Source organism: Eumetopias jubatus, unplaced genomic scaffold (assembly GCF_037043125.1).
Source record: "Eumetopias jubatus isolate StellerSeaLion01/CBP00866 unplaced genomic scaffold, mEumJub1_p1.0 scaffold_3, whole genome shotgun sequence".
In the NCBI taxonomy this organism is placed as follows: Eukaryota; Metazoa; Chordata; class Mammalia; order Carnivora; family Otariidae; genus Eumetopias; species Eumetopias jubatus.
In genome coordinates, this window is record NW_028274809.1 from 39,248,675 (window position 1) to 39,276,556 (window position 27,882).

At 38.0% G+C, this 27,882-nt stretch overlaps 1 protein-coding gene and 1 pseudogene across 1 annotated transcript in view; one reads left to right on the forward strand and one right to left on the reverse strand.

The window, feature by feature from the left end:
• Nucleotides 1–27,882, forward strand: part of HECW2 (HECT, C2 and WW domain containing E3 ubiquitin protein ligase 2) — a 215,578-nt gene that overhangs the window by 108,911 nt on the left and 78,785 nt on the right. The window contains exons 10-13 of the mRNA XM_028123706.2: nt 66–216; nt 927–1,030; nt 1,536–1,660; nt 10,732–10,917. Coding sequence (XP_027979507.1) covers nt 66–216; nt 927–1,030; nt 1,536–1,660; nt 10,732–10,917 — 566 coding nt within the window. The remainder of the gene's footprint in view (nt 1–65; nt 217–926; nt 1,031–1,535; nt 1,661–10,731; nt 10,918–27,882) is intronic.
• Nucleotides 21,137–21,799, reverse strand: LOC114224497 (peroxiredoxin-1 pseudogene; annotated as a pseudogene).

The window sequence follows — 27,882 nt, forward strand, 5'->3', positions numbered from 1 at the left end:
TAATGAACCACATTAATGGCCTCTGCTCTTCCTCTAACCTTTCTCGGTACGTTCCTACTGTGTAGACTGGGAGGCACGCATTGACAGCCACGGCAGGATCTTCTACGTGGATCACGTCAACAGAACCACCACGTGGCAGCGGCCAACAGCACCCCCGGCCCCCCAGGTGCTGCAGAGGTCCAACTCCATACAGCAAATGGAGCAGCTGAACCGGAGGTGAGGATGGGCATTTTCACAATGACTGTAGTGTGGTTGGGCTTATTTTTATGTGGGCCACAGTAGAAAACATGGCTGTCTCTCTTTCATCTTTGGGTGACCTGTCATTAACATGTAGCTGGTACCTCTTGATTTATAGACTTCAGTGAACTTTTCTTGGTTAAAAAAATAATAACCACAGGCATACACCACTTGTTTGGAAACTAGAGCGGAAATAAGTAATGACGACCCCTTTCACCAACCCAAGGCAATGATTTTTAGTAAAACAGAGCATATACAGATATGATATGAATCAAATACCTTTCTAAATATCTAGAATCTCTATTCATCATGCATTTTTATTATCAACTTAAGCTTTTTAAATGTCATTCTTTTTTGAAAATGAATGGCTATGAAATAAAGAGTTCTTTTCTTTAACAAAATAAGAATTTAATTTTCTTTGGCTAAGGGCTGCAGTTTCTTTTTAAGTTTTATTACTTTCTTAGGAAAATGTTCCACAAACAACAGACAGAAGAAATTCAACGCATTGTAATTTATTTAAACAACAGATGGCCCAGAAGTTCAGGGAATTGGGTGGGGCGGGGGGAGGGTTGGGGGAAGAAACTTTGGTTGAGGCTGAGAAGATGGTGAAAATTTCTGGGCTCTGGGGGAGTGGTTGAGTCCCTCATTTTGGAGGCTGCTGTGTTGTAATGCTAGGTTCCTGATTTTAGATACCAGAGTATCCGCAGAACCATGACTAACGAGAGGCCTGAGGAAAATACCAACGCTATCGATGGGGCAGGGGAGGAAGCTGACTTTCACCAAGCCAGTGCAGGTAAGAGCCTATAGGTTGGCTTGGTTTGTAATCTCAGCAAAGTAGAAAATAAATAATAAGGATTTCCAAGAAACGAGGTTTTTCTTTTAGTGAACTTTTGATCTTCAATAAGATCTGGTAATCCAATGCAAATAGTAGAATTCACCAGAGACTTCTTCTAATCCTTGACTTTTTACTAGTAGTAAGAGAAGAATCACAAAACCAAATAGAATATAAATGACTTTAATCTCTGGATGTGTAGGAAAGAGGAAAATGATTGAATCTGATCACTTAAAATATCTAAGGATGCATTAAAATGTTAATAGTGGCTAGAAATACTCAATTCCATTTTAGTCAGGTTTTATCTATGAATTTACATCAAAGCAAAGAGGGTTTGGAGGATTAAAATAATAGTAAATGATAAAAGTATTCTTTGGTTCTTTTAAAACGTAGATGGAAGTGAATAAATATGTTTCCACTACATGGAACGATTTCCCTGAAAGCCTTTGTGGTCTGCCCCATCTAGATTTCCGACGGGAGAACGTCCTGCCCCACTCTACCTCTAGATCCAGGCTCACATTGCTGTTGCAGTCTCCCCCCGTGAAGTTCCTCATCAGCCCAGAGTTCTTTACCGTGCTGCATTCTAACCCTGTGAGTATCAAATCTGAGAGTTTGCGATGGAAAAAGCAACAGGCCAAAGAAATTATCCTGGTTTACATAGTAATTGTAAGAATGACAAGAGCTGTTTACTGAGCACTAAGTGTGTCCCAGGGTCTGTGTTAAGCACTATATATGTTTTAACCGATTTGGTCCCAATACACCTATGAGTCAGATAAAATTTCCATTTTTCCAGATAAAGAAACTGAAGCATAGAGAAGTTAAATAACATTCTTAAGAAACAGGCTTCCAGTGATGGAATGACCAAATCATGGCAATGAGAGCTATAGCATGGGAGATATAGCCAATGGCATTGTAATAACACTGCATGGTGACAGATGGTGGCTATAGTTGTGGTGAGCACAGCATAAAGTAGAGAGTTGTCACATCACTATGTGGTACTCCTGAAACCAATGTAATGTGGTGTGTCAACCCTATGTTAAAAAAAAAAAACCCAAACAAACAAACCAACAGAACCATTCCTAAAGGTATACCCCTACTAAGTGGCATCGTTGGGGTTAAAATCCCCGAGATACCAACTCTAGAGGCTGTGCCCTTAACGACCACCTTGTTTCGCCTGCAGAGAGGTAACTAGATATCTGAGCGTCGACAGCAGGCAGTGGTCAGATCAGTCTTTGAGACTGTGGCCCATGCTCTCTGAAAGAGAAAATACAAACTTTGTACACTGCTGGAATCTGAAAAATAAATCAATAAACAGAGGCATATGTTAAAGGTCTATGAAGTAGAGCTGTCTGGGTAATCACTGCAGAAGTACTGGAACAGGATTGTTAGGACAGCCCTTCGGCATGGCTGGTGGGTCAAGGGTACGGGACACACTGAAAGTCAAGTTTGAGCCTGGGAAGGTAGGCAGAAGCCAGGGTGCATGAACCTAGACTCACACAGGGGACACTTTTAGGAGACAGTAAGGCTTTTATACAAGGAAGAGTGGGCTAACATTTACGGCTGTCACATTTACTGTTGTAAAACAGTATCATTCTCTGGTGGGAAGAACTTTAGGCTTGAAGTCAGATAGCTCAGGTTTTCCTTCACCTATCTCTTTGTCCCTTTGTTCATGCATTCATTCAACCAGGATTTATTAAATGCCTGTGATTTGCCTGGTACAGTCTAGACTGGGGATAGAGCTATCCACAAGACGGAGCAGATTAGAGTAACAAACTAGTGAACCGGAAAAGGTAATTCAAATGGTGCAGTATGGCATGAGGTACCATACGCAGGGCGAGGGGGTACTCGAGGATGCGCTCCTGGAGGCACTGCTTTAGATTGGGTGGACAGGAAGACCTCTTTGGGGGAGCCACATTTAAGCTGTTCGTAAAATGTCAAGAAGCCAGCAGCGTAAAGGTCTGGAAGCAGAACCTTCCTTGCCAAGGAAAAGCAAAGGCTCTAAGGCTTGAGTGACTCTGATGTGGTATATAATAAGGGCAGAGAGGTGAGCAGGACTTCAGAAAGTAAGGCTGGTATGATCTGGCAAAGAGTTTGGGCTTTATTCTAAATGGATTTATTCTAAAGGGATTTCCTGTAGGGGTGTAATGTCAGTGTTTAAGAGTTCCTTCTAGCTGCTTTGCTGAGAACGGGTTTTAGAGGGCAAAACTGGCATCAGGGAGACAAGTGAAAAGGTCCTGTGGTGAAACATAGAAGGAACTGGGACTAGTGCCGTAGCAGTAGAGAGAGGGCAAGTGGATGAATATGGGACATGTTTTGGAGGAAGAGCAGACATTCTTGTTAATACTTTAGAAGGTAGGGACAGAAGAAAAGAAAGGCTTCCAGAAAGAGCTGTTGATTAGATAGTAGTGTTCAAGGATTTGCTGGTAAATGTTCAACAACAGCTCTGGGAAAATTGTGCGTGTGTGTGTATCTTACAAATTTTACTGAGTGAAGGATGTGTAGCACACAATTTACAAATAAAAATAAAATATACACAGAATGCTTTTGTTGCTTTTTGCTGAAGTCTTGTATCAGTAACCAACCTAAGTTGTAGTTTACAGACAAGTGTAGTTCCAACACCAATGTTTTCATCTACTTTAACCATGAAGACAACAGTGAAGCAGGGGAGACACAAGTTGGAGCTTCACACTCCTGGGTTAGTGAGGTCAGTAGTACCTTCTTGAGTACCTTTTTGAGCCAGGTAATAGTTTCTGAATACTCGACTTAAATATCTTCGTGTGTGTGTGTGTGCGTGTGCGTGCGCGTGCACGTGGGTAAGTTCACATGCATGCAGTGTAACAGCACAATGTGAAGTTTAATCTGTATTATTAGCATTTTATTTTCTCCATCAGTTTCTTAAGTCTAGACCTTACATCTAGAAAAAAGCAACAGACTTTTCTGTAAAGGCCCAGAAAGTAAGTATTTTTAGGTTCTGGGCCAAGGACAACATGTAAACAAATGGATGTGGCTGTATCTCAAAAAACTTTGCAGACACAGCCAGCCAGCCCACGGGTCCATAGCTTGCCCACACCTATCCTAGACAGCCCATGAAATAATATCAAGGCCTGGTTTGCATTTACTGATTTCTGTAATGTTAATACTCCCAGCTATAGCTAGTTTTAAGCTGCCAGTATGACCTCACCAACTTGCCAGTGCAGGCTGCCTTCTTGGGTACAACTTCCTCATCACTACATTGTTTCAAGTAGAGGCTGGATTCACAGTTGTTGGGTTGTGGTAAAAGGCTGTAGCTTTTAAACTTGGTCAAGGTCTATAAATAAATGCATATTCTTGACTCCCAGATCTTAGAGGCCCTGGTCTATTAGGTCTGGAGCAGTCCCCAAGCATCTGTTTGTTTGTTTGGTTGGTTCCTTAAGTGATTCTGATGCAATTGGCCTATGACCCTGTAACTTTGGAATTCCTAGAATAAAGAGATGTTGCGTTAAATGACCTCACTGCTTCTGTCACAACAGTAACGCATCTGGACTTTGGACAAATAACAGATTTTAACAATGTGAAAATGCTCAGCAGCTTAAAGGTTTTTGTTTCTTTTGTCTTCATGTTTTCATTGTTTTTCCCTTTTCTTGGGCATGATTTCAAAACATCTTTTGCTGGGAAGCCAATCTTGATTTTAAAGTATTCTCTCTAAAGCATTTTAATTTTTTTTTTCCTACCTGAACTGTCTTTGTTACCAGCCACAAAAGATGATCCATGCTGTGCATCTATGCATTTGTGTAAATTTAAATTCTGTTGGGTTTAGGAAGTCTTATTTCCCTGACTTATCTGTGGAAGAAATTAAAGTAGCTGGATTTATCTTGCTAATGATCTCAAGGTATGAATTTATGGGAATAAGTTGCACAGGTTTTTTTTGCAGAGGGTATTACTTGATGGACTCTTTTTTTCCCTAAATTATGTAACAAATGTTATGAAGCAAACTTTTATTTGGTTTCCTAATTTTAGGATTTATTATCTAGTCTTTTTTTTGCTTGAATTGTTTATTATCCATAACTGTTTCAGTAGACTCCCTGTTTATATTATTGAAAATGTTCAACATACAAAAGGAGTATATTAATTTAAAAGCTTTCCTAATTCTATCTTTTTATGGTTTGAAGATAATCAGTTTATGTTAAAAGAATCATAAAAAATAGATTTCATGTAATAGTGACTTAATCATTTTTATTGAAAATAATGAAATTAAGTAGATATATGGTTGTAATAGCTTTAAAGGAAAACTTGAAAAACAAAATATTGTTTTTTGTATTTTTTTGCATCGTGTTTGCTTTAAGGTATATACTACTGCCCTCTGCTGGTATGATCAGATTTCTTCCAAAATTGTATTCATAAACGAATTCTGAAAACTCAAGATTTAATTATTAGTGTCATGTCTTTTATAGTTGGTGTGACTGTGTTTGTCTAATTAATGTAATACATAAATATGTCTCCTAATATGTAACTGAATAATGTTTCCAGCATACATGCCAAAAATTATTCTGGCTTTTATTAAGTGGTAGAAATACATTAATTCTACCATCTAAACTCCTTGGTACTTAATGGGGAAAATATTATTCAAAAATACAAAAACGTATTCTTACAAATCAGGAATTCCTGCTATTGCAAAATAGATGAATTGATAGTTTACAATTAGTTTTGCTAATAAGTTAAATTTTTCCTCCATTTTACTCTTTAGCTAGATGAAAGTAATGTAAAATCCCTTATGATTAAAAATACAGACTGTGTAAGACAGGGCTATTTTCATATCCCTGCATACATTTTATGGAAGCAATGTTACTTGATTTTGTTCATAATAAATTTTGTTTTGTGAATAAGGTATATGAATGACTAGATCTGATCCCTTGTGAACATGAGAGACATTCACTGTAGATGAGTGATTATAGTTTCCAAGTGTGGATTCAGAATACCTATTCTTTTTATTTTGTTTTGTTTTTAAAGATTTATTTATTATTTGAAAGAGGAAGAGAGAGAGAGAACACACATGTGTGAGCAGGGGGAGGGGGAGAGGGAGGCAAGCAGACTCCCTGCTGACCGGGGGTGGGGAGAACTCCATCCCATGACCCTGAGATCAAGACCTGAGCCAAAACTAAGAGTCAGATGCTTAACTGACTGAGCCACCCAGGCGCCCCTCAGTATACCTGTTCCTGATAAAGGATTTATGAAATATGAAAGATTTTATTTAGCTTTGATGTACTCACCTATGTTTTTGAAAATAACAAAATTAGATGAAATCAAGACTGGGCCAGGTAATCCCGGACATATGGTCACTATAACACGAAAGAAAGAAAGAAAGGAGGGAAAGAAGAAAAAGAAAATGAGTGAGAAAGAAAGAAAGAAGAAAAGAAAGGAAGATGCCAGGAGAAAGAAAAAAGGATTATTATTTGCACTGTGGTCGATTGATAAGAAATGAATATTTACATAATGTTCTTATTCTGCTGCCAAATGGCAATAACATTCCCCTCAACTCCTCTCAGTATTTTTCATTTCTAACACCTCAAAACACTCAACCAAACAAAACACATTAAGCTCAAACGAATGTTATCTTAACAGAATTCCACTAAAGAAGTTCAGTTGATCATTCACTCAACCATGAGGTTCTTGCATGGAAAACAGGAAACAACCAAGAATAAGGTTAGGAAAGGAGTTTTGGAGGAGAGAAGCAGTAAGTAAAGGGGACCTGTTAAATCACAGGAGAGACCATTTAAAGGCGTTCCATCCACCGTAACAGTTCCCAGCTCTCCCAGAACTGCTAGTGACTCCATATGCAGCCGCTTCCCAGACGAGATCATTCTGTGCATTACCCTGAGACTTTATCATGTGATGAAACAGGGCCTGTTTGTTCTTTCCTAATCTACTTTGGCTTCAGGTAGAAAGTCACATCCATATTTACTGCATCTTTTTTTCTAAGACCAAAACAAAACAACAACCCAAACACCGAAAAGACCCTCACCTGGTGAGAACTACAGAACCACCGAGGGAGAATGAAATGCCCCTTTCTCTTCTCCCACCGCTTTGTCAGTATCTGCTTCCCAGAAGACGAAGCTCTTGTAGTCGAATCCTACCTGTTGAGTGTTTCTCGAGTGCTGGGATCCCTCTCATTCTTTGCTCTGCTAGTTGTCTCTGTGTTTCAGTATTTTCACTGCTACTGTGCCCTTTGATTTCCAAACTCTGCTTTCTGCCTCCAGGGAAACTCTTCCACATTTCCCTATAATGTTCCTTCCCATCCTTTCGAATGATGGAGCTGTGCTCATCTCTGTATCCTCGGGGCTTAGCACAGGGCTTAGGACATAATTAATGAAAGGTTATGAAAACCTTCTTTAGTTAATAGTAAGTGGGATGCTGGCCCATGATCTTCAAAGACCTAAAAAGTAGAAAACAATTTTACTGCTATCATTCATCTGTTATAACATAGGTATGGTAAGTATAATCCCTCATATATTCCTTTACTTACTTCTACTCTGTATTTTTATAGTGATTTTTACCTCTTCAAAGCAGTTTTACATCCTTTGTTTCATTGGACTTGAGTCTCACATGAATATGAAGAAAGCAGGGCAGTTACTATTATTCCACTTTACAGCTGAGCAAAGATTTAATCTCTGAGGCAGAGATTAAATGATTTTCTTTGTCTCTGTCTATGAGTGACAGGGCTGTGACTAGAATAGTTCCATATGAACTGGAGTATAAATATTCTTTCTGAAATACATGTATATATTTATATTTATATATATATGCACACATATATAGTTACATATATAAATATATATTCAAAAATAGTATATGTTTAAAAGCAAAAAGATAAACATATGTATATAAACATATATAAACATACATATGTGTATAAATGTCACAAAACTATATATATATATAATTTCCTTATAAAGATCTAGCAGCCTGAAGGGATGTTTCCATTTGCCATAAGGGTTTTATATGGACACTTACCGTCTTGTGCATGTTGTTCAGACTTGAAAAAGCTATGGTTCCAAAGATCTTTTGCTAGTTACTGATAAGAAATCTTTCTTGCACTTACTTTACTTTGGTAGATGCTTTTTTCACAGATCACTCGAGCTTCGCACTATGTTACATGTGTTACTGAGAGGAGAGGAGGAAAATGAAAGGACGTAATTAATTATAAGACTGGCCTTAAGACTCCTGAATGTAAAGAGCTGTGCAACCCCAGGGAATTACTTCACGCCTGGGGCTGGGACAGGTTCCTTCACCTAATTACTACTTCTTGCCCTAATGAAGTTCTCCTTCTTCTCTTTAGCTGAAAGAGGAGCATTTCTGGTGCTCCAGATAAAGAATCAGGATGTGGCCTATTTACTTAGATTAATGGGGGAAGGAAGAAATCAGGGGGGCCAAGAGATATACCTATTTAGAACAACAGTTAATATAATGATTTATCTGACAGAATTATCCCACAATAACATGTCCCTAAGAGACTGATTAGGGAGTATGACTTGAAAGCTCATTGCCAACTGCCACTCGACCTAGTGTGGTCTCAGGCCTCTAAGCTTGCAATGGCTTCTTTGAAAATACATAAGCAGCGTGGAGCCAAATGCAAAAAACAGATGCCTTGCTGATTGTGCATAAAACACCAAGGCAGGGTCAGCCACAGGCTAAACTATTAGTTAGCTGACTTCTGTCTCTGACAACTTCCAACTTCTTTTATTGGTCTCCTTCTCTGTTTTCATGGTATCACTTTCTTATTCTCTCATGCTCTCTAATTGCCTGGAGCCCCTGTGTAGGCTTGCCTGCTTTGGCAGTTCACTGTGCTCTGAACCTAACCATTTCTCACAGCCATCAAAACCTCCTCTCATTTAGACTGTCAGGTTGAAATACAACCTCAAAGTATTTTATTCTCAGGTGTACTAAGGAATTAGTGCACTAGTATTTGAGGATAGTTCAGTGTGGCCTGCCTGCCTGCCTGCCTTCCTTCCTTCCTTCCTTCCTTCCTTCCTTCCTTCCTTCCTCCTTCCCTCTCTTACTTCCTTTCTTCCTTTTGTTTTGATAGGACAAAAATATTTTAGTAAAAAGTATATAATGATGGAATCAATCAGAAAAACTATATAAAAGTTATAAAGTTTAGGCTATGTGTCAATAACAGAAACTAACAAATCTTGGTGGCTTAAGCTGACAAAGGTTTGTTTCTCATCCCAAATTGGGTCATCAAGGTTCTCTGATCCCTGTAGTTACTCAGGGACCCAGGGACCCAGGGACCCAGACTAGGGAGCAACTATTTCAAACATCACCAGTTGCTATGATAACTGCCAAAGGGAAGAAAGCTCTAGAAGCACTCCCATCATCAATAAATGCTTTGGCCAGAACATGACACATCTTGAGGAATACTGGACAGACAGGAACAATGTTAACTGTCCTCATACTCATTTATCTTTCATCCTCAATAACTACAACAGTACTGGGAAGAGCAAAGACAGTAAATGTTCATGAAAATGAAATTATTTCCAGGGATTCTGGTTTCTTTTGGGTTTGCTTTGGTCTGTCTTAGACTGAACAAATAACAGAACCCATGAAGTAAAGCCTGAAGGCCTCCAGACTCAATCTAGTGGCTCTGGGATACTAAAGGTAAGAAGAATCCTTTGAATCTATCTGAGAAGAATAGAATTCTGGAATAGACCATTCACAACCTTGTCAATTTCATGAATATCATATTCCTTCTCAAAATGCAGAGAAATAGCTCCATACAGTTATTCCTTTTCTACTTCTTGGCACATGATATTATGCAATGAGTATTTGTTGACTAACTTATATGTGGATTGCTCATGGCTTACAGCTAATTTTTGGAATCTCATTTACGTATCATAGAGATGAAGACTATAGCATTTTTTACAAGACAATCACTTTTTTGTGTGGTTGTATAGTGGGATTTTATTAAACGTGCATTTCAACTGTATAAATTCAGCCATACACACACACACACACACACACACACACACACACGGAAAAAATAAAGAAAAAAAATACATATACAGCCCAGGCAGTTCTGCCTGCCATTCCATTCACTGAGATTATGCCTCGAAGAAGGTATAAAATGAAAAACCTTTATCTCCTGTGGTCTCAGTTGAATTTGACTCTCAGTGAGAGCAACTCAGCCCATTGCATATACTCCTGATATTCAAATATATGGCCAAGCATTTTTCCATACAACTTGGCTGCAAATGTATGCCAGCTGCTTCATCTGGCACTCACCCAAAGACCAATCATCTCTTCTAGTGCTGGAGGAAAAATTGGCTATGTTGGGGCTCACTGTGATGTGGTATATTTGTATCTGACATGGTGTGACTATGACTATGCGATTTTTGCCTAAGACCAACTTTAGAACCTAACATCCCCTGTAGAATGAGATTCTACAGCAAGCATTCTTGTTCTTTAGAAAACTAGACATCATCCATGAAGGTACCTTACTTTCTGTAGTCTTGCTATTTTATTTTGATCAAAATATTGTGCTCAGCCTGCTGTTTCCATGTGTGAGTCTAGAGTTACGTTGAAGCTTCTATGCCCACTGGAAGACTATATATGGCTTATGTTGCTTGGTAAGCACGTTGCTGTTGCAGGTCCCAAGCAGGTTAATGTGGGCTCTCTATTCTTTCCTCCAGAGTGCCTACCGCATGTTTACAAACAATACGTGTTTGAAGCACATGATCACCAAAGTCCGGCGGGACACCCACCACTTTGAACGCTACCAGCATAACCGAGATCTTGTGGGATTCCTCAACATGTTCGCCAACAAACAGCTGGAGCTGCCAAGGGGCTGGGAGATGAAACACGATCATCAGGGCAAGGTAACATGAGGGAGTTGCTGTGGGGAAGCTGCTGAATGACAGTGGGCTGCTTATGGCTTTGGCATTGGCTCAGCCATTCAAGGGAGGGCTAAAAGCCCTTTGTGAGGTGAGACATTCTATGTCCAGGTTCAAGTGAAACCTGGACAAGCAGGTTGTTTCTACAAACAGTTACTATGCTATTCTGAAATAGTGTCTGGAGTGGACAGGTGCGAGGGCATTTGTTTGGTGAAATACTCCCTTTTGCCTAAATAGTCTTCCGCCTGTGATCTCTCTCTATTTTCTGCTGTTTAGAGAAAAGATTTCTTAGGCTGGGACATGTCCTCCTCCTTAGTTATACAGCTTGTGTGATGGATAGTTGATTTAAAAGTTGTGGTATTGTTTGGGGAAAGTGGCTAGGAGGTCAGTGAGCAACTACACAACTACACTGTGGCCTTGGTGTTGTTGGTTCAGAACCCTGATTTTGTTAGCATATTAAACAAGACTCACAGATGAATTCACGTATGATGAAAAATATGTAACAGTGTCACACAGACCAGAGTAACCATGGCTACACTTCCTTCATGGACAGATGCACCAGAAAGCCGGGTTGTGATCAGGTTGTGGTTATAAGTAAGAAATCAGAATGAGAAAGTTAGTAATTTTTATAAGGTGTTTCTAGGCTAAGATTTTATGTATTTAACTCTGGTTTAGTACCTACTATGGGCCGTGAACTCTTTAAGATCTTTATACGTATAAGCTCCTCACAAGAACTCTGTGAGGCAATGCTGCTATTATTAATGACATTTACAAATGAGGAGCCTTAGGTCGAGAATGGTATGGTGGCTTGTCCAGGATCACAGAGAGGGGCAGTGACTGAGCTGCGCTCTAACCCAGGCTGTCTGGTTCGAGGGTCCATGCTCTTAACCACAGCATGCTCTCTGTATATTGAGTAACCAGCCTCAGTTCCCTTAGCTGTAAGAAGACTTGACATGCATGACTTGAAGGATGGAGGGGATTAAAATGACATGATATTTAAAGTATTTAATCATGCTTTGCTCATTCGTTCAACAAATATTTATAGAGCACCTGTGCAAAACAGATAAGCCAGCTACTTCATAGGACTGCCATTCTCATGGAAAGAGACAGAAAATACACAAATAGCATGCCAAGTGCTGACGACTGCTGCGATTTAAAAAAATCAGAGAATGGGGTCTCAGGAGTGGAGAGTTATTTTATACAGGGTGGCGGGGGAATGCCCCCCAGGTAAGGCTAGATGTGAACAGAGACCTGAACAAAGTGAGGAGTAAACTGTATAAGGGAAAGAGCATTCAAAGCAAATGAAATGTTAAAATACTCAATAAATGCCATTCTCCCTCAGTGTAACCTCTAGCAATAATACCACAGTAGCATATTACTCGTCTCGAGCTCAGCTTCCAGCAATCTTATCTGAGAACCTATAACCAACCCAAATAGATGTTACAAAGAGCATGTATTTTAATGCATGGGAAGAGCCCTCAGACTCTCAATGAAACTATTGACTTGATTTCTGTAAATTTCTTTAATAAACTTATAATTCCTAGCCCAGAGAGGATTAGAAGTCTCAAGCATGAAGTTTAGAATAGATGAAAGAGAATGGATTTGTGATTATGTCCCTGGCAGGGAAGCCTTTCCAGGACATTAGGGAAGGGGAAGCAGGGCCACCTGGCACTTCCAGTACTTTCTCCTCCCAGAGAAAGATGTCACATTGCTGGTGCTAAGTTTGGTTCAGCAGCCTGAGAGCCCAGTGTTTGTAAACATCCTACTGAATGGAAGGGCATAGATGGTCCAAGTAAAGACTTTGGGAAGTAACTGATGGTATTATACCTGGGTATAAAAGAGCAGTACCATGCCAGGAATTCAGCTCTGTTCTCAACTCTTGACAAGATTTTACCTGTGTCCTAAGGAGAGCCATGGGTCCAGGGAAAGCCCAAGTTGAGATAATGCTGCCCTGTCTTTCTGCCCTGAGACTTAACTTGCTAAGTCACTTTGTACCCTTCACTAAAGAAGATCAGGAGCTTGTGTATACATAGTGAGACAGTCCCTTCCTGCCAGTCATAACTTTCCAGAGCCATTTCAGGAGAGAGCTGCTTATTAATAATCCTGGACCTTGACAAAAGTTTAAGTTCCATTTAGGACACTACTTAAGAAGAATTATGATGTATTCTTAAGAGCGAGTTCTGTCTCATAGCCTTTATAAAAGTTTCCATAGTTAAACAGAGGTAAACATTATCTCAGCTATGTGGGCAACACAGCTGTCCATTTTACTTGCTGAGGGTTTCAGACTTATTTGGAGGTTTCAACCTAAAGTTGTAGGCATTGTAAAGAACCTTGAGTGTGGGCTGGTAGATAGTTGACCTCACAGTCTACTGGTGGCTTTGCATTTTAACGCTGTTTGGCATGAAAGATAGAGAAGGACCCCCAGCCTTGTGGACAAAATGGATTATCAAACAGGCCTGAAAGCTTATCACATTAGTCTAATCTCTCTGTTTTGTGCATTAGGACTTGAATAAGATTTTTACCTAAGCGGGACATTTTAGCTGAAGCAGGTATATCTCCCTGTGAGTCTTCCCCACCCGCATCCTTCCTTTGCAAATGACTGGCTTCCAGGGACCTAAAATAACTTAAAGGAACATTTGGGACAGGCTTGTGCTAGGTCTTTATTGGGCTGCACTGCTTTTGACTGCATTTTGGAAATCATAGTTCTTATCCTCCAAGGTTGATAGGTTTTCTTCCAGCCTTGACATTTTAGCTCCCTTTTTTAACGAATTGCTTTGCTTCCAGAACATTTAAAGGGAGTAAACTTTTTCCCCACTTCATATAACATCAAAAGCTATTAAACACTGCAACATTATTTTCCCACAGTGATGACTCATTTTTAGAATTGACATGGAATAGGGTATCCAAATCCTCAGCTACGTGAAAGGAAATGCTTCTCAAGGGGCATGTTCTGAAATTTAGCTCTTCAGACTTATGAAATCTGGTCTCTTCTTAAGTGCAACATTTTCTTTTTCTTTTCATATTTTCATTTACTTAGTCATCAGCACACATTCACGTACTTCATACGTGCATGCCCCTGTGAGAACAATGATAAAAGCTGACACCCAGTGCAGCATTAGGCAGTATATAGAATTGACTGTGTGGTAGACACTGTTGTAAACACTTGATTAGTTCCTTTCATGCTCACAGCAGCCTTGTAGATAGCTGCTGTTTTTATCCACATTTTAAAGGGGTGGAAACTAAGGCAGAGTATGGTTAAGTGAATTGACCAAGGTCCCACAATTAGAAAGTGATAGAATTGGATTTGAACCCAGGCACTCCAGGTCTAGAGTCTGTGCTCTTATCCTGCCTTTCACCAGTGAGTAGGGGGGATGGATGTCTAACAATCATAATGAAGGTTGTAGAAGGTGCCATGGGAGCCTATGGTAGGATTTCCTACCACTGTCGAGGAGGTGGGGGCCTTCAGATGCGTCATTGAAGGGCAGCATAGAGTGTGAGTTGCTGTTAGCAATCTGGGCATAGGTAACCAGTCCTTTCTTGAGTCCCCACATAATTTCCCTTGTATTTTTCTCATGACATCTATCCACATCTGTCTCATGCTATAGTCATTAGCATGTTTTATCTTCCCAAGTAGATGATTCCCCCTCTTGAGAGTTCTTTTATTTATTTTTAATTACCCCCTCTTCTACCCCAGTGCGTTTCACATACCAGGTTCTCAAAACAAGTTTGATATATGAATGAAACTTGTCACCTATAGTTTCCCAATTATTAGTAATCTCTGCTTTGGACAGATGAAGACTCCCTCCCCACTCTTTTCCCCTCCGGTGCTTTCACCAGCAATAGCTCCTAGATTTGGTCCATTTGACCTCTCTTAATGTCTTAATGCATATGTTGCCTTGAATCTTTCACAATATTTAAACAAGGTGGTGATGAAGCTTGTACTGCACTTTGACAGTTATTAATTTGGGGAGAGACTTTTTTTCTAATTACTTAAGGCCAAGGATTTAAATTGGGTGAAATTTCACAGAATTCTAGATCTGGTATGCTCTTTTTGGAAGTTCTAAGGTAAACGCTGTCCTTGGCTCACATAAAAGAATAGAAATAAAATATTTCTAATTAACTATTAATTAAAGAATAAGAACAATATCAGGCTTTCTAGGTAAGATAATGATCATGACAATGACACTGATGATAACAATGATACCTGCATTTTTAAAACTCATACCATGTGCCAGGCACTGTACAAGGTACTTTCCCATGGATTGTCTTATTTATACTTGCTGGCAATTTATGAGGTGGGTTTTATTATTATCCACATTTTTTTGAAATTTAGAGATGTTGAATAATGTATGCAAGCAAGTGAGGAATCCAGGATTCAAACATTATCAGTGTGACTTTACCACTGTTCTCTACTGAGAGGGATTGTCTTTGGAAATGAGAGTCCTTTGACATTTGATGGAGAAAGAGTTCCAGGCCAGATGCTGGGGTTACTAGTATTCTTCAAGACTGAGACATACATGTATGTCTTGATTAGATCACAGGTGATCTAGCAGAGGATACACCACCAGAGACACATACATGGCTTCATGCTTAAATACCATAGAGTTTTTTTTTTTAAAGATTTTATTTATTTATTTGTCAGAAAGAGAGAGAGAGCACAAGCAAGGGGAGCTGCAGGCAGAGGGAGAAGCAGGTTCCCTGCTGAGCAAGGAGCCCAATGCGGGACTTGATCTCAGGACCCTGGGGTCATGACCTGAGCTGAAGGCAGACGCTTAATCGACTGAGCCACCCAGGCATCCCATAGAGTTCTTATGCTAAGGGTACATAGAATATCGAAATATACTACTAATAGTGGCTTATTAGATGCCAGGCTCTATGTTAAGAATATATTAGCTCATTTAACTTTCACAATAACCCCATGGGATAGGTTTTACTATAGATGAAGAAACTAAGGCTCAAAGAGATTAGGTGTGCAAGTAAACTCTTGGATACAAACCCACGTCTTTCTATATCCAAGGCCTGTAATGGTTTTTCTATACAAGATTAGTCTAGCCCTCATTGGCCACTAACCACCTGACTAACTTGAAATATGTCATTTAGATTTACTGGATCTTAGTTTCTTTATCTCTACATACGAATAGGTTGATCGTCTTTTCATGTACTTATTGGTCATTTGTATATCGTCTTTGGAAAAATATGTATTCAGATTCTTTGCCCATTTTGTAATTGGATTATTTGTCTTTGTATTATTGAATTTTGAGAGTTCTTTGAACAGTATATTCTGAATACTAGTCCCTTATCAGATATATGCTTTGCAAATATTTTCTCATGTTATGAGTTGTCTTGATGGTATTGTTTACAGCACAAAATTTTAAATTTTTTGATGCAGTCGTTTATTTGTATTTTTTGTTGTTGCTTGTGCTTTTGGTGTCATATCTAAGAAAATGTTACCTAACCCAAGATCACAAAAATTGACTCCTGTGTTTTCATCTAAGAGTTTTATAGTTTTAGCTCTTACATTTAGATCTAAGATCTATTTTGAGTTAACTTTTTTGTATGGTGTGAGGTAGAGGATTCAATTTCATTTTTTTGCCTGTGGACATCCAGGTCCTTGCACCATTTGTTGAAGACTGTTCTTTTTCATTGATATCATTAGTTGTTAGGAAAGTGAAAATCAAAACTACAATGAGACTACTACAGACCTATTTAATTGGCCATAAAAAAAGTCTAGAAAATAATAAATGTTGGCAAGGATGGGGAGAATTGGAACCCTCCTATATTGCTGGTGGGAATGTACAACCACTTGGGAAACAGTTTCACAGTTTATAAAAAAAAAATGTTGTGCAAAGAGTTGCCACACAATCCAGCAATTCCACAGCTATGTATATACCCAAGAGAAAAGAAAATACACTTCCTCAAAAAACTTGCACACAAATGGTTCATAGTAGCATTATTTGTAATAGTCAAAGGGTCGAAACAACCCACTTGTCCATCAACTGATAAAGGGATAAACAAATGTGCTAGATCCATACCATGGAATATTATTTGACAATTCAAAGGAATGAAGGACGGATACAACATGGATGAGCCTTGAAAATGTTTGCTAAGTGTTTTGCTAATCACAAAAGATCACATACTGTATGATTCCATTTGTATGAAATGACCAGAATAGGCAAATTTATACAGATAGAAAGTAGATTGGTGGTTTCCTTGGGTTGGAGGTGGGATGGGGAAATGAATGCTCATGGATACGTGGGGTTTCTTTTACGGGGAGAAAATGTTCTAAGATTATGGTGATGGTTGTGCAACCAAGTGTTTATACTAAAAAGCGGTGAGTAGTACACTTCAAATGTATGAATTAATTGTACGTATCTGAATTTTATTTCAATAAAGCTATTTTAAAAATCAATAGGTTGGGTTAGAGACAGGCCAAGATTTCCTTTTTAGCTAATAGATTCTATAAATCCTTGATTCTTCAATTTTGAAGTTTAGACAATATGGTTTGAGACTGGATTTGACATCAAATAGGTAATGTGCTTCTTTCTGCTAATTACATTTGGAAGGGTCTCTTGTTCAAAATTCTACAGTTGTTTTAATCAGTATTTTGTTCCATTATTTGATTTCCTTAATTATTTTGATTCTGTAATGGTGGCATTGGCAACTAAGCCAAGTTTTATGCAGGATCATCCTTATGAAACTGTGATCAACATCTATTTATTTGTTGGATTTAAGGCCTAGGATTTTCACCTAACATATAGGACACATTTTGACTTGTCCCATTTCAAAATGAAGCAAAGAAGGTGGGCCAGTATAAAAAAATTCTGCTTGCTTCTTATTGTAATAATTATTAAATTTTTGTACATTCTCAGGAGTGTGAAAAGCAAGGATAATTTGGGATCTGATTACAGTGTTAATATAAATGTTTTATATTTTTGCAAGAAATATGCATCAATAGTATTAAAATGTGGCTTGTTTAAAATGCTTCTAGTTCTTGGCTAGGTTTGGTCATTAGTGTGTGCTCATAGGGATAATATATCTGGAAGACAAATATGTACTTTAATAAGGAAAACCAAATGTTATTTAACCTAGGAACATTTCTTTTCTTTTCTTCTTTTCCTCTTTCTTTCTTTTTCTTTTTCTTTCTTTCTTTCTTTCTTTCTTTCTTTCTTTCTTTCTTTCTTTCTTTCTTTCTTTCTTTTCTTCCTTCCTCCCTCCCTCCCTCCCTCCCTCCCTCCCTCCCTCCCTCCTCCCTCCCTCACTTCCTTCCTTCCTTCCTTCCTTCCTTCCTTCCTTCCTTCCTTCCTCTCTCTCCCTTTCTTTCTTTCTCTCTTTCTCTCTGTTTCTCTCACTTTCTCTCTCTCTTCCTATTGTTAATTTGATGGATTTGAGAAAATTATGCTGTAGTGGGGTCAGGATTTCTGGATCATTTACATCTGATCTGAACTTTGTGAACCTCACTTTTCTCTGAAGTGAGGATTAGTAACCTGTCCTTTCCAGCTCCTGGGGCTGTGGTTAGCATCAACTTAAATAATGGTGGCATTACAAATGGAAGAAAACAATTAAGATTATAATGATCAGTCATTGATTTAATATTCCTTGACATATGGTATAGAAGATAAAAGCTGTACAATTACAAACCTCTAGAGATTTAGTTTGGAGAAAACAAAGATATGGAATATACAAATACATACAAAATAAAATGAACAGTTTTAATTTATTTATTTTTAGTCAGGAGTGCTGCTCACCTGGTTATTGCTACCCACCTCGCCAAAAAATCTTGATTTGGTTAGGTTAAAGCAGAGGTCTATATGGTACAATAACTAAGAGTATCATCAATTTAGAAGTTTATGAAAATGATAAAGATTTGTTGTTAACGGCCACATTCTTACTCTAATAGGAAATGTACAGTGGCTTTATAAAAGATATACTGTAGGATTAGTCAGTGTCCCATTCCTCCTTTAACATACTGCTGATCTCCTTTCACCATGGTGGTCCAACAGAATGGTTTCTTCAAAGTGGGGTTCCTTTTGCTGTTGTTCTTTGTTGTCCATGTTGTTCATGACACTGAAGGGTTGTCTGCCCTCAGGTGTTTGCTTCTGCCTTAAAACTGTATAACAACCCAGAGCGATCTGTTTTTCTACCATGGTTATTGCGGTCATTCTGGTAGATTTGTTCTCTTGCTGGATCAGCCACCTTTACTGTGGTGGTTACATTCTCCATCAGCCATGGTCATGAAAGTAAGGTTTAAAAACATCCTCAGCAAGATAAGTAACTTTCTCCTTAGAACTAGAACTAAAATTAGATCCCTTTGCACAAAATCACGCACTTCCTGTGTAAAGCCTCTAGACATTCCTCCCCCAGACTGCTTACCCCTAATGCTTCTTATTTGGACTATAAAAGAATGTATGGTGTGCCTGGTATAGCACCTGCAATGATCCAGTACAGGATGACCTATTTCTGGCATGGGATACCTGGAAAGTTTTCATAGCAAAGGTAGGATTACAACAGAACCTTGAATGATGAGTAGGATTTTGATAAAAAGAGATTACAGAGAAGAGAAAATAGGGGATGGGGAGGAAAAACACCCAATGTAAAGTCATGTAGACAGGAAAACACCAGATAGGTGTGTTTGATTCCTACGAAGAAGTAAAGGGCAAATTTTAAGAGACTCTATATAAGCTATGTTTTCTGTGTGTGTGTGTGTGTGTGTGTGTGTGTGTGTGTGTGTGTGATACACACACAAGAACTAATGGTGTAAGTTCTAATCCAAAACCTGGCAGGCTCGAGACCCAAGAACAGCCTATGTTTCAGTCTGAGTCTGAAAGCCAGGAAAACACCAATATCCCAATTCAGTTAGGCAGACGGGTTTACCTCTTCTCAGCCTTTTTGTTCTATAGAGCTCTTCAGTTGATTGGGTGAGGCCCACCCACATTAGGGAGGACAATCTGCGTAACTCTGTCTGTTGACTCAAATGTTAATCTCACCCAGAAACACACTTACAGATACACCCATAATGTCTGGCCAAATGTCTGAGCACCTGGTGGCCCAGTAAAATTAACATATAAAATGAACCATCACAGACTCATGTCATTGGAGTATTATCAGTAGAATCTCTATTGCAGAGGGTTAAGGATAACAGAGAAAATGATGCAAAATGGCATGGATAATGAGAAAAATACTATAAAGCTTCTTATTTCTTAAGTTCACACAATGAGCTTATCACTTGGTTTAATTTTTTAGAAAAGAATGTTAGTTTGTGGCCCCTCTTCCAGATATTCAATATGGAATAACTTTTTTTCCCCCTTGCCTCTTTGTTTTGTACTCTAAAACAGTATAACACGAAGTGTTTTTCCTAGATCATTCTACATGGCCTAAATTGATATACTAAGAAACTTGGAACTTTAAAAGTATCATAAACTTCATTTTTTTAAAAGATTTTATTTATTTATTGAGAGAGAAAGAGAGAGAGAGAAAGCATGAGCGGGGAGAGAAAGCATCAGAGGGAGAAGCAGATTCCCTGCTGAGCCGGGAGCCCAATGCGGGACTCGATCCTGGGACTCCGGGATCATGACCTGAGCTGAAGGCAGTTGCTTAACCAACTGAGCCACCCAGGCACCCATAAACTTCATTTTTTAAAATAAAAAAATGCTAATCATCTTTTTATTTATTTATTTATTTTTTTTAAAAGATTTTATTTATTTATTTGAGAGAGAGAGAGAATGAGAGATAGAAAGCACGAGAGGGAAGAGGGTCAGAGGGAGAAGCAGACTCCCTGCTGAGCAGGAAGCCCGATGCGGGACTCGATCCCGGGACTCCAGGATCATGACCTGAGCCGAAGGCAGTCGCTTAACCAACTGAGCCACCCAGGCGCCCTCATCTTTTTATTTAAAGTGAAATGTCTTTTCTCATAGTTTCTTGTAGTTTTTCTTTTTCTTTTCTTTTCTTTTTTTTCTTCTCGGTTCAAGTTTAATAGAAACAAAAGACAAAACGTGATGCCCTGCTACTGTACATACAGTTGGCCTGCCCCATAACAGCTCAGGCCCTTCTCTCCAGAAAAGAAAGGCTGGCCTCCCCAACCCCTGCAGAAAAGGCCTGTCCTGTCCCCATACCACATCTGCACAGTCTAAAGTCTTATGTTCTAAGCATGACAATAATACAAGAGAGATTTTGTTTTCATGGCCACCCCCTGCAGCCCAGCCCTAAAACGACCCGGCGCTCACTTCTGCTTAGACAAATATTCTTTGCTCTTCTGGACATCAGGCTTGATGGTATCACTGCCAGGCTTCCAGCCAGCTGGGCACACTTCCCCATGCTTGTCAGTAAACTGGAAGGCCTGAACCAGTCGCAGAGTCTCATCCACAGAGCGGCCTACAGGAAGGTCATTTACCGTGATCTGCCTAAGGATACCTTTATCATCAATGATAAAGAGGCCCCTGAAGGAGATGCCTTCATCAGCCTTTAAGACTCCATAGTCCTGAGCAATGGTACGCTTGGGGTCTGATACCAAGGGAATGTTCATGGGTCCCAGTCCTCCTTGTTTCTTGGGTGTGTTGATCCACGCCAGGTGACAGAAATGAGAATCCACAGAAGCACCAATCACTTGACAGTTGAGTTTCTTAAATTCTTCTGCCCTGTCACTGAAAGCAATGATCTCCGTGGGACACACAAAGGTGAAGTCAAGAGGGTAAAAGAAGAACACAATGTATTTTCCTTTGTAGTCAGATAGGCTGAGATCTTTGAACTGGCCATCTGGCATAACAGCCGTGGCTATGAAGTTGGGGGCAGGATGCCCAATTTTGGCATTTCCCGAAGACATCTTGCTATCAGCGGCTCTGAGAGCAAAAAGGCCGAAAACAAGGCAGGAAGAAGACGCCTCTTGTAGTTTTTCTTACAAAAATCATATGGTCTATCTCCTAGCTAAATTGACATCCATTTCTGTATCCAAACACAGTAATCCCAGAGTTTTGTGACTTTGGATGTCAGATTGGGGGTTTGAGTAGCAGAATGGTCCAAATACCCAACTTAGATGACCATGGCAAGTAGCAGTTATGGTTATGAGGATAGATTTTGAGAAGAGAACAAATATTTGTACAGTGAAAGTTTCCACAGTCTGAGCCTACTAAAGGATTCTCATTTTACCAGACTGTAATAACCAATGTGGCTGCAGAGGTTGACCCAATGATGACATAGATTTTGGTTGTATCCCACATGAAGCTGATAGCCACAACTTATTGGGTCAGGTTCATCTCAATGAGTACAATGCAACTTAGTATTTGGAAGTCTCAAGTGAATCCCTAAAATATCTTAGGATAAGCTCTACACTTTGAAAAACACACTTTTTGTTAGTTTGATGACTATATTTGTTATTTTTGTGGCACATCTCTTTAATTGCTTTGAAACAATACCTCTTTGTAGTGGCTACCTGGTTTAATAACCTGAAGTTATACAGCAGTCCAGGTGGAGATGGAATTAAGTTCTAAACTTGTAAATAGCATGTGGATTTTAAATGATCTCTTGCTGATTTTTTAACGGGGTAAAAGGGTGTTAGATTAAGCATTAACTCACATAAATACACATAGAACACAACAGGAAAGAATACTTCTGGGACAGTGTACCTTTTTGAAAGAGAGAAGAGAGCAGAGATTGGTTTTGTGAGTGTATTTCTGAGTAAAATGCTAGACTCATGGAATCTTGAAGGAACTATCCAAGTATGGAGATGGCCTTTGCCTTTTAGTTTTAAACAGTTGTCTTCACGATCTGTACTGGATCTTTTTTATGCAATATAATATGCTATTTTAAAATTTCATGGCAGTGACTTTCTGCTGTACCGAAAATGGGCTGATTTGGATAACTCTATCCTCAGTCTTCTCTAGTGATGTGTTTTGGTAAATGTTTAAAACCCGGCTCTCCAGGGGAAGTGTGGAAGAAGGCTGATTTGTAACATTTGCCATTTTCCACGGGGTAGATTCCCCCACTATAGCCCATTTCAGGCTGCCAGCATATTCCCTTAAAATCTCACTACATCAGAAACTAATGATGTAATGTATGGTGATTAACATAACATAATAAAAAAAAAATCTCACAATCAGCTGTCATGAATTGGTACATGCCATCCCCAGCATATCACTGGCTCTCCTATTATATTTCCAACACCTAAATACCACCACTCCCAACACATAAAATATCCTTGTGCTAACATTTTATATTTAAAGTGTTGGGAATATTGGACTTATCCACATCTGCTAACTGACCAGCTGTTTCCAGAACTCTAGCTTGAGCACCACAGATTCCTGTTTTGTCTCCTCGCAGCTTTAAGTCTCTGATCATAGCAGTTTAACAAAATAACCTGCTTTAACTTTCGTGTGACTAATACAGATGTTACGGAATGTTTGGGATCACTCCCTCCAGATGAACCAAGTGGTGGAAAACAGTAGCATGGCTATTTTTACTTATAATAAACTGTATCATTCAGCCTTTTCATTTCTGCTATTGCTAAGTGTTCTGTTGGGATATAATATAAAGAAAATAATAACACATTTATTCCTAATAATTGGAGAAATACTAGGGAGGGAGCCAGGAGCTGAGAAGTGATTTATATTTTGGAATGGGGAGACTGTGTAAGTAAATACATTCTTTATAAAAATTAGTTTACAATTAACTTTTTTAAAGCATTTCTAAGACTTTGTAGAGAAGCCAGAAGTAAGAACAGATTCAATATACAGTGCTTCTAACCTATAAATTGTTGTTCTTTTGTTTCCATACCTCTCCCTTTCTTTTAAATTGAAGTATAATTGACATACAGCATTATGTTAGCTTCAGGTATACAACATAATGATTCACATTTGTATACATTACAAAATGATCACCACAATAAGTGTAGTTACCATCTGTCACCATACAAAGTTACATTTTTTTTTGTGATGAGAACTTTTAAGATTTATTTTCTTAGCAACTGTCAAATCTGCAATACAACATTATTGTCTGTAGTCATCATGCTATACATTGTATCCCATGACACATATTTTGTAACTAGAAGTTTGTATCTCTTGATCTCCTTCACCCATTTTACACCCGCCATCCCTGCTCTAACAACCACTAATCTATTCTCTGTTATCTATAAGTTTTGTTTTGTTTGTTTTTTATTCCATGTATAAGTGAACTCATACAGTATTTGTCTTTCTCTGTCTGACTTATTTCACTTAGCATAATACTTCCAAGGTCTGTTCATGTTGCCACAAACGGCAGGATTTCATTCTTTTCTTCTGGCTGAATAGTATTCCATTGTATATCTATATACCACATCTTCTTTGTGCGTTCGTCCATCAGTGGACAGGTAGGTTGTTTCCATATTTGACTATTGTAAATAATGGTACAATAATCATGGGGATGCATATATCTTTTTGAATTAGTGTTTTCATTTTCTTTTGATAGATAATCAGAAAAGGAACTGCTAGATCTTATGGTACTTCTATTTTTTAATTTTTTGAGGAAACTTCATATTGTTTTCCACAATGGCCATACCAATTTACATTCCCACTAACAGTGCACAAGTCTTCCAGTTTTCTCCACATCCTCGCTGACACTTGTTATTTCTTGTCTTTTTTGATACTAGCCATTCTGACTGGTATGAAGTGATATCACATTATGGTTTTGATTTGTATTTCCCTGATGATGAGTGATGTTGAGTATCTTTTCATGTACCTGTTGGCTGTCTGATGTCTTCTTTGGAAAAAAATGTCTATTCAGATCCTCTGCCCAGTTTTTAATCGATTGTTTTTGTTTTTGTTATTGAGCTGTATGAGTTCCTTATATATTTTGGATATTAACCTCTTACTGAACATGTGATTTGCAAATATGTTCTCCCATTCAGTAGGTTGCCTTTTTATCTTGTGGATGGTTTTCTTTGCTGTGCAGAAGCTTTTTAGTTTGATGTAGTCTCATTTGTTTATTTTTGCTTTTGTTGCCGTTACCTCTGAAATCAGATCCAAAAAAAATATTACCAAGAGTGATGTCAGGGAACTTACCACTATGTGTTTTTCCACGAGTTCTGTGGTTTCTGATCTTACATTCAAGTCTTTAAGTTAATTTTTGTGAATAGTATAAGACAGTGGTCCAGTTTCATTCTTTTGCATGTGGTTGTCCCGTTTTCCTAACACCATTTATTGAAAAAACTATTCTTTCCCCATTGTATATTCTTGCCTCCTTTGTCACAAATTAATTGACCATATATGCTTTGGTTTATTTCTGGGCTCTCTATTCTATTGTATTGACCTATAAGTCTGTTTTTATGACAATACCATACTGTTTTGATCACTGTAGCTTTGTAATAGGTTTTGAAATTAGGGTGTGTGATTCATTCCAGCTTTGTTCTTTCTTAAGATTGCTTTGTTTTTTCAGGATCTTTTGTTGTTCCAGATTTTAGAATTGTTTGTTCCATTTCTGTGAAAAATGTCACTGGAATTTTGATAGGGATTGCATTGAATCTATAGATTGCTTTGGGTAGTATGGACATTTTTACAATATTAATTTTTCCAACCCATGAGCATGGAATATCTTTCCATTTATTTGTGTCTTCTTCAATTTCTTTGATCTATGTCTTGTAATTTTCAGTGTATACATATTTCATCTCCTTGGTTAGATTTATTCCTAGGTATTTTATTCTTTTTGATGAAATTGTAAATGAGATTGTTTTCTTAATTTCTCTTTTTGATAGTTTGTTGTTAGTTTATAAAAATGCAACAGATTTTTATATATCGATTTTGTGCCCTGCAACTTTATGCAATCTGTTTATTAGTTCTAAAATTAGTGGAGTCTTGAGGAGTTTCTCTATATAAAATGATGTGATCATAAATAATGATAGTTTTACTTCTTCCTTTCCAGTTTGGATACTACTGTTTGGATTTTTTTTTCCCTGCCTAATTTGTCTGGATACTGATGTTTGGATTTTTCTTCCTGCCTAATTATTCTGGCTAGGATTTCCAATACTAGGTATAAAATTCCAATACTAGGAATTAAAGTGATGAGAGTGGGCGTCCTTGTCTTCTTCCTGATCTTAAGGGAAAAGCGTGGAGTATGATGTTAGCTGTGGGCTTGTCATATATGGCCTTTATTATGCTGAAGTACATTCTATCTATACCCACTTTGTGGATAGTTTTTATCATAAATAGGTGTTGAATTTTGTCAAATACATTTTCTGCATCTATTGAGATGATCATATGATTTTTATTCTTCATTCTATTAATGTGGTGTATCACATTGATTTGCAGATTTTGAATCATTCTTGCATCCTTGGAATAAATCTCCCTCGATCATGGTATATAATTCTTTTGATGTATTGTTGTATTTAGTTTGCTAATATATTGTTGAAGATTTTTACATCTGGGTTCATCAGGGATATTGGTTTGTAACTTTCTTTTTTTCTGTGGTGTCTTTATCTGGTTTGGGTATTGGGTAGTGCTGTCCTCACAAAATGAGTTTGGTAAGTGTTCCCTCCTTTTTATTTTTTGGATGAGTTTGAGAAGGATAGTATTAAATATTATTTGAATGTTTGGTAGAATTTACCAGTGAAGCCACCTGGTCTTAGACTTTTGTTTGTTGGAAGTTTTTTGATTATTGATTCAATGTCCTTACCAATAATCAGTCCAGTCCTATTTTCTATTTCTTCATGATTCAGTCTTGAAAGATTGTATATTTCTAGGAATTTATCCATTTCTTCTAGGTTTTCCTATTTGTTGGCATGTACTTATCTCTCATAATTCTTTTCTATTTCTTTGGTAGTAGTTGTGATTTCTTCTCTTTCATTTCTGATTTAATTTATTTGCACCCTTCCCTTTTTTTCTTAGTCTGTCTAGCTAACAGTTTGTCAATTTTGTTTATCTTTTCAAAGAACCAGCTCTTAGTTTCATTGATCTTTTCTGTTGTTTTTTTAGTCTCTATTTAATTGATGTCCTCCCTTATCTTTATTATTTCCTTCCTTCTATTAACTTTGGAGTTGGTTCTTTTTCTGGTTCTTTTAGATATATATATATAGTTTATTTAAGTTTCTTCTTGTGTCTTAAGATAGGCCTGTATTGCTGTAAACTTCTCTCTTAGAACTGGTTTTGCTGCACCCATAGATTTTGGTATGTTGTATTTCTGTTTTCATTTGTCTAAAGACATTTTTTAATTTCTCCTTTGATTTTTTTCATTGACCCATTGGTTGTTCAGTATCATGTTGTTTAATCTCCACATATTTATGATTTTCCCATTTTTCTTGTAAGTGATATCCAGCTTCATACTATTGATGCTTGATATGATTTCAGTCTTCTTAAATCTATTGAAAATTGTTTTGTGGCCTAACATATGATCTCTCCTGGAGAATATTCCATGTGCACTTGAGAAGACTGTGTATTCTTCTACTTTGGGATAGAATGTTATACGTGTATCTATTATGGTCATCTTGTCTATTGTGTCATTTAAGGCCAATGTTTCCTTATTGATTTTCTGTCTGGATGATCTACCGTTTGATGTAAACCGGGGTATTAAAGTCTCCTAGTAGTATTGTATTGCTGTCAGTTTCTCCCTTTAGGTCTGTTAATATTTGCTTTAGGTACACCTATGTTGAGTGCATAAATATTTACAAATGTTATATCTTCTTGAATTGACCCCTCTATCATTATGTAAGGCCCATCTTTGTGTTTTATTACAATCTCTGTTTTGAAGTCTGTTTTGTTCAATGTAAGTATAGCTACTTCAGCTTTCTTTTGGTTTCTGTTTGCATGAAACATCTTTTTCATCCCTTCACTTTCAGTCTGTGTGTGCCCTTATATCTAAGGTGAGTCCTTTATAGACAACGTATAGATATATATATTTTTATCCATTCAGTTGTTCTGCGTCTTCGGATTGGAGAGTTTAAGTCCATTTACATTTAAAGTAATTATTGATAGATATGTACTTACTGCCATTTTGTTT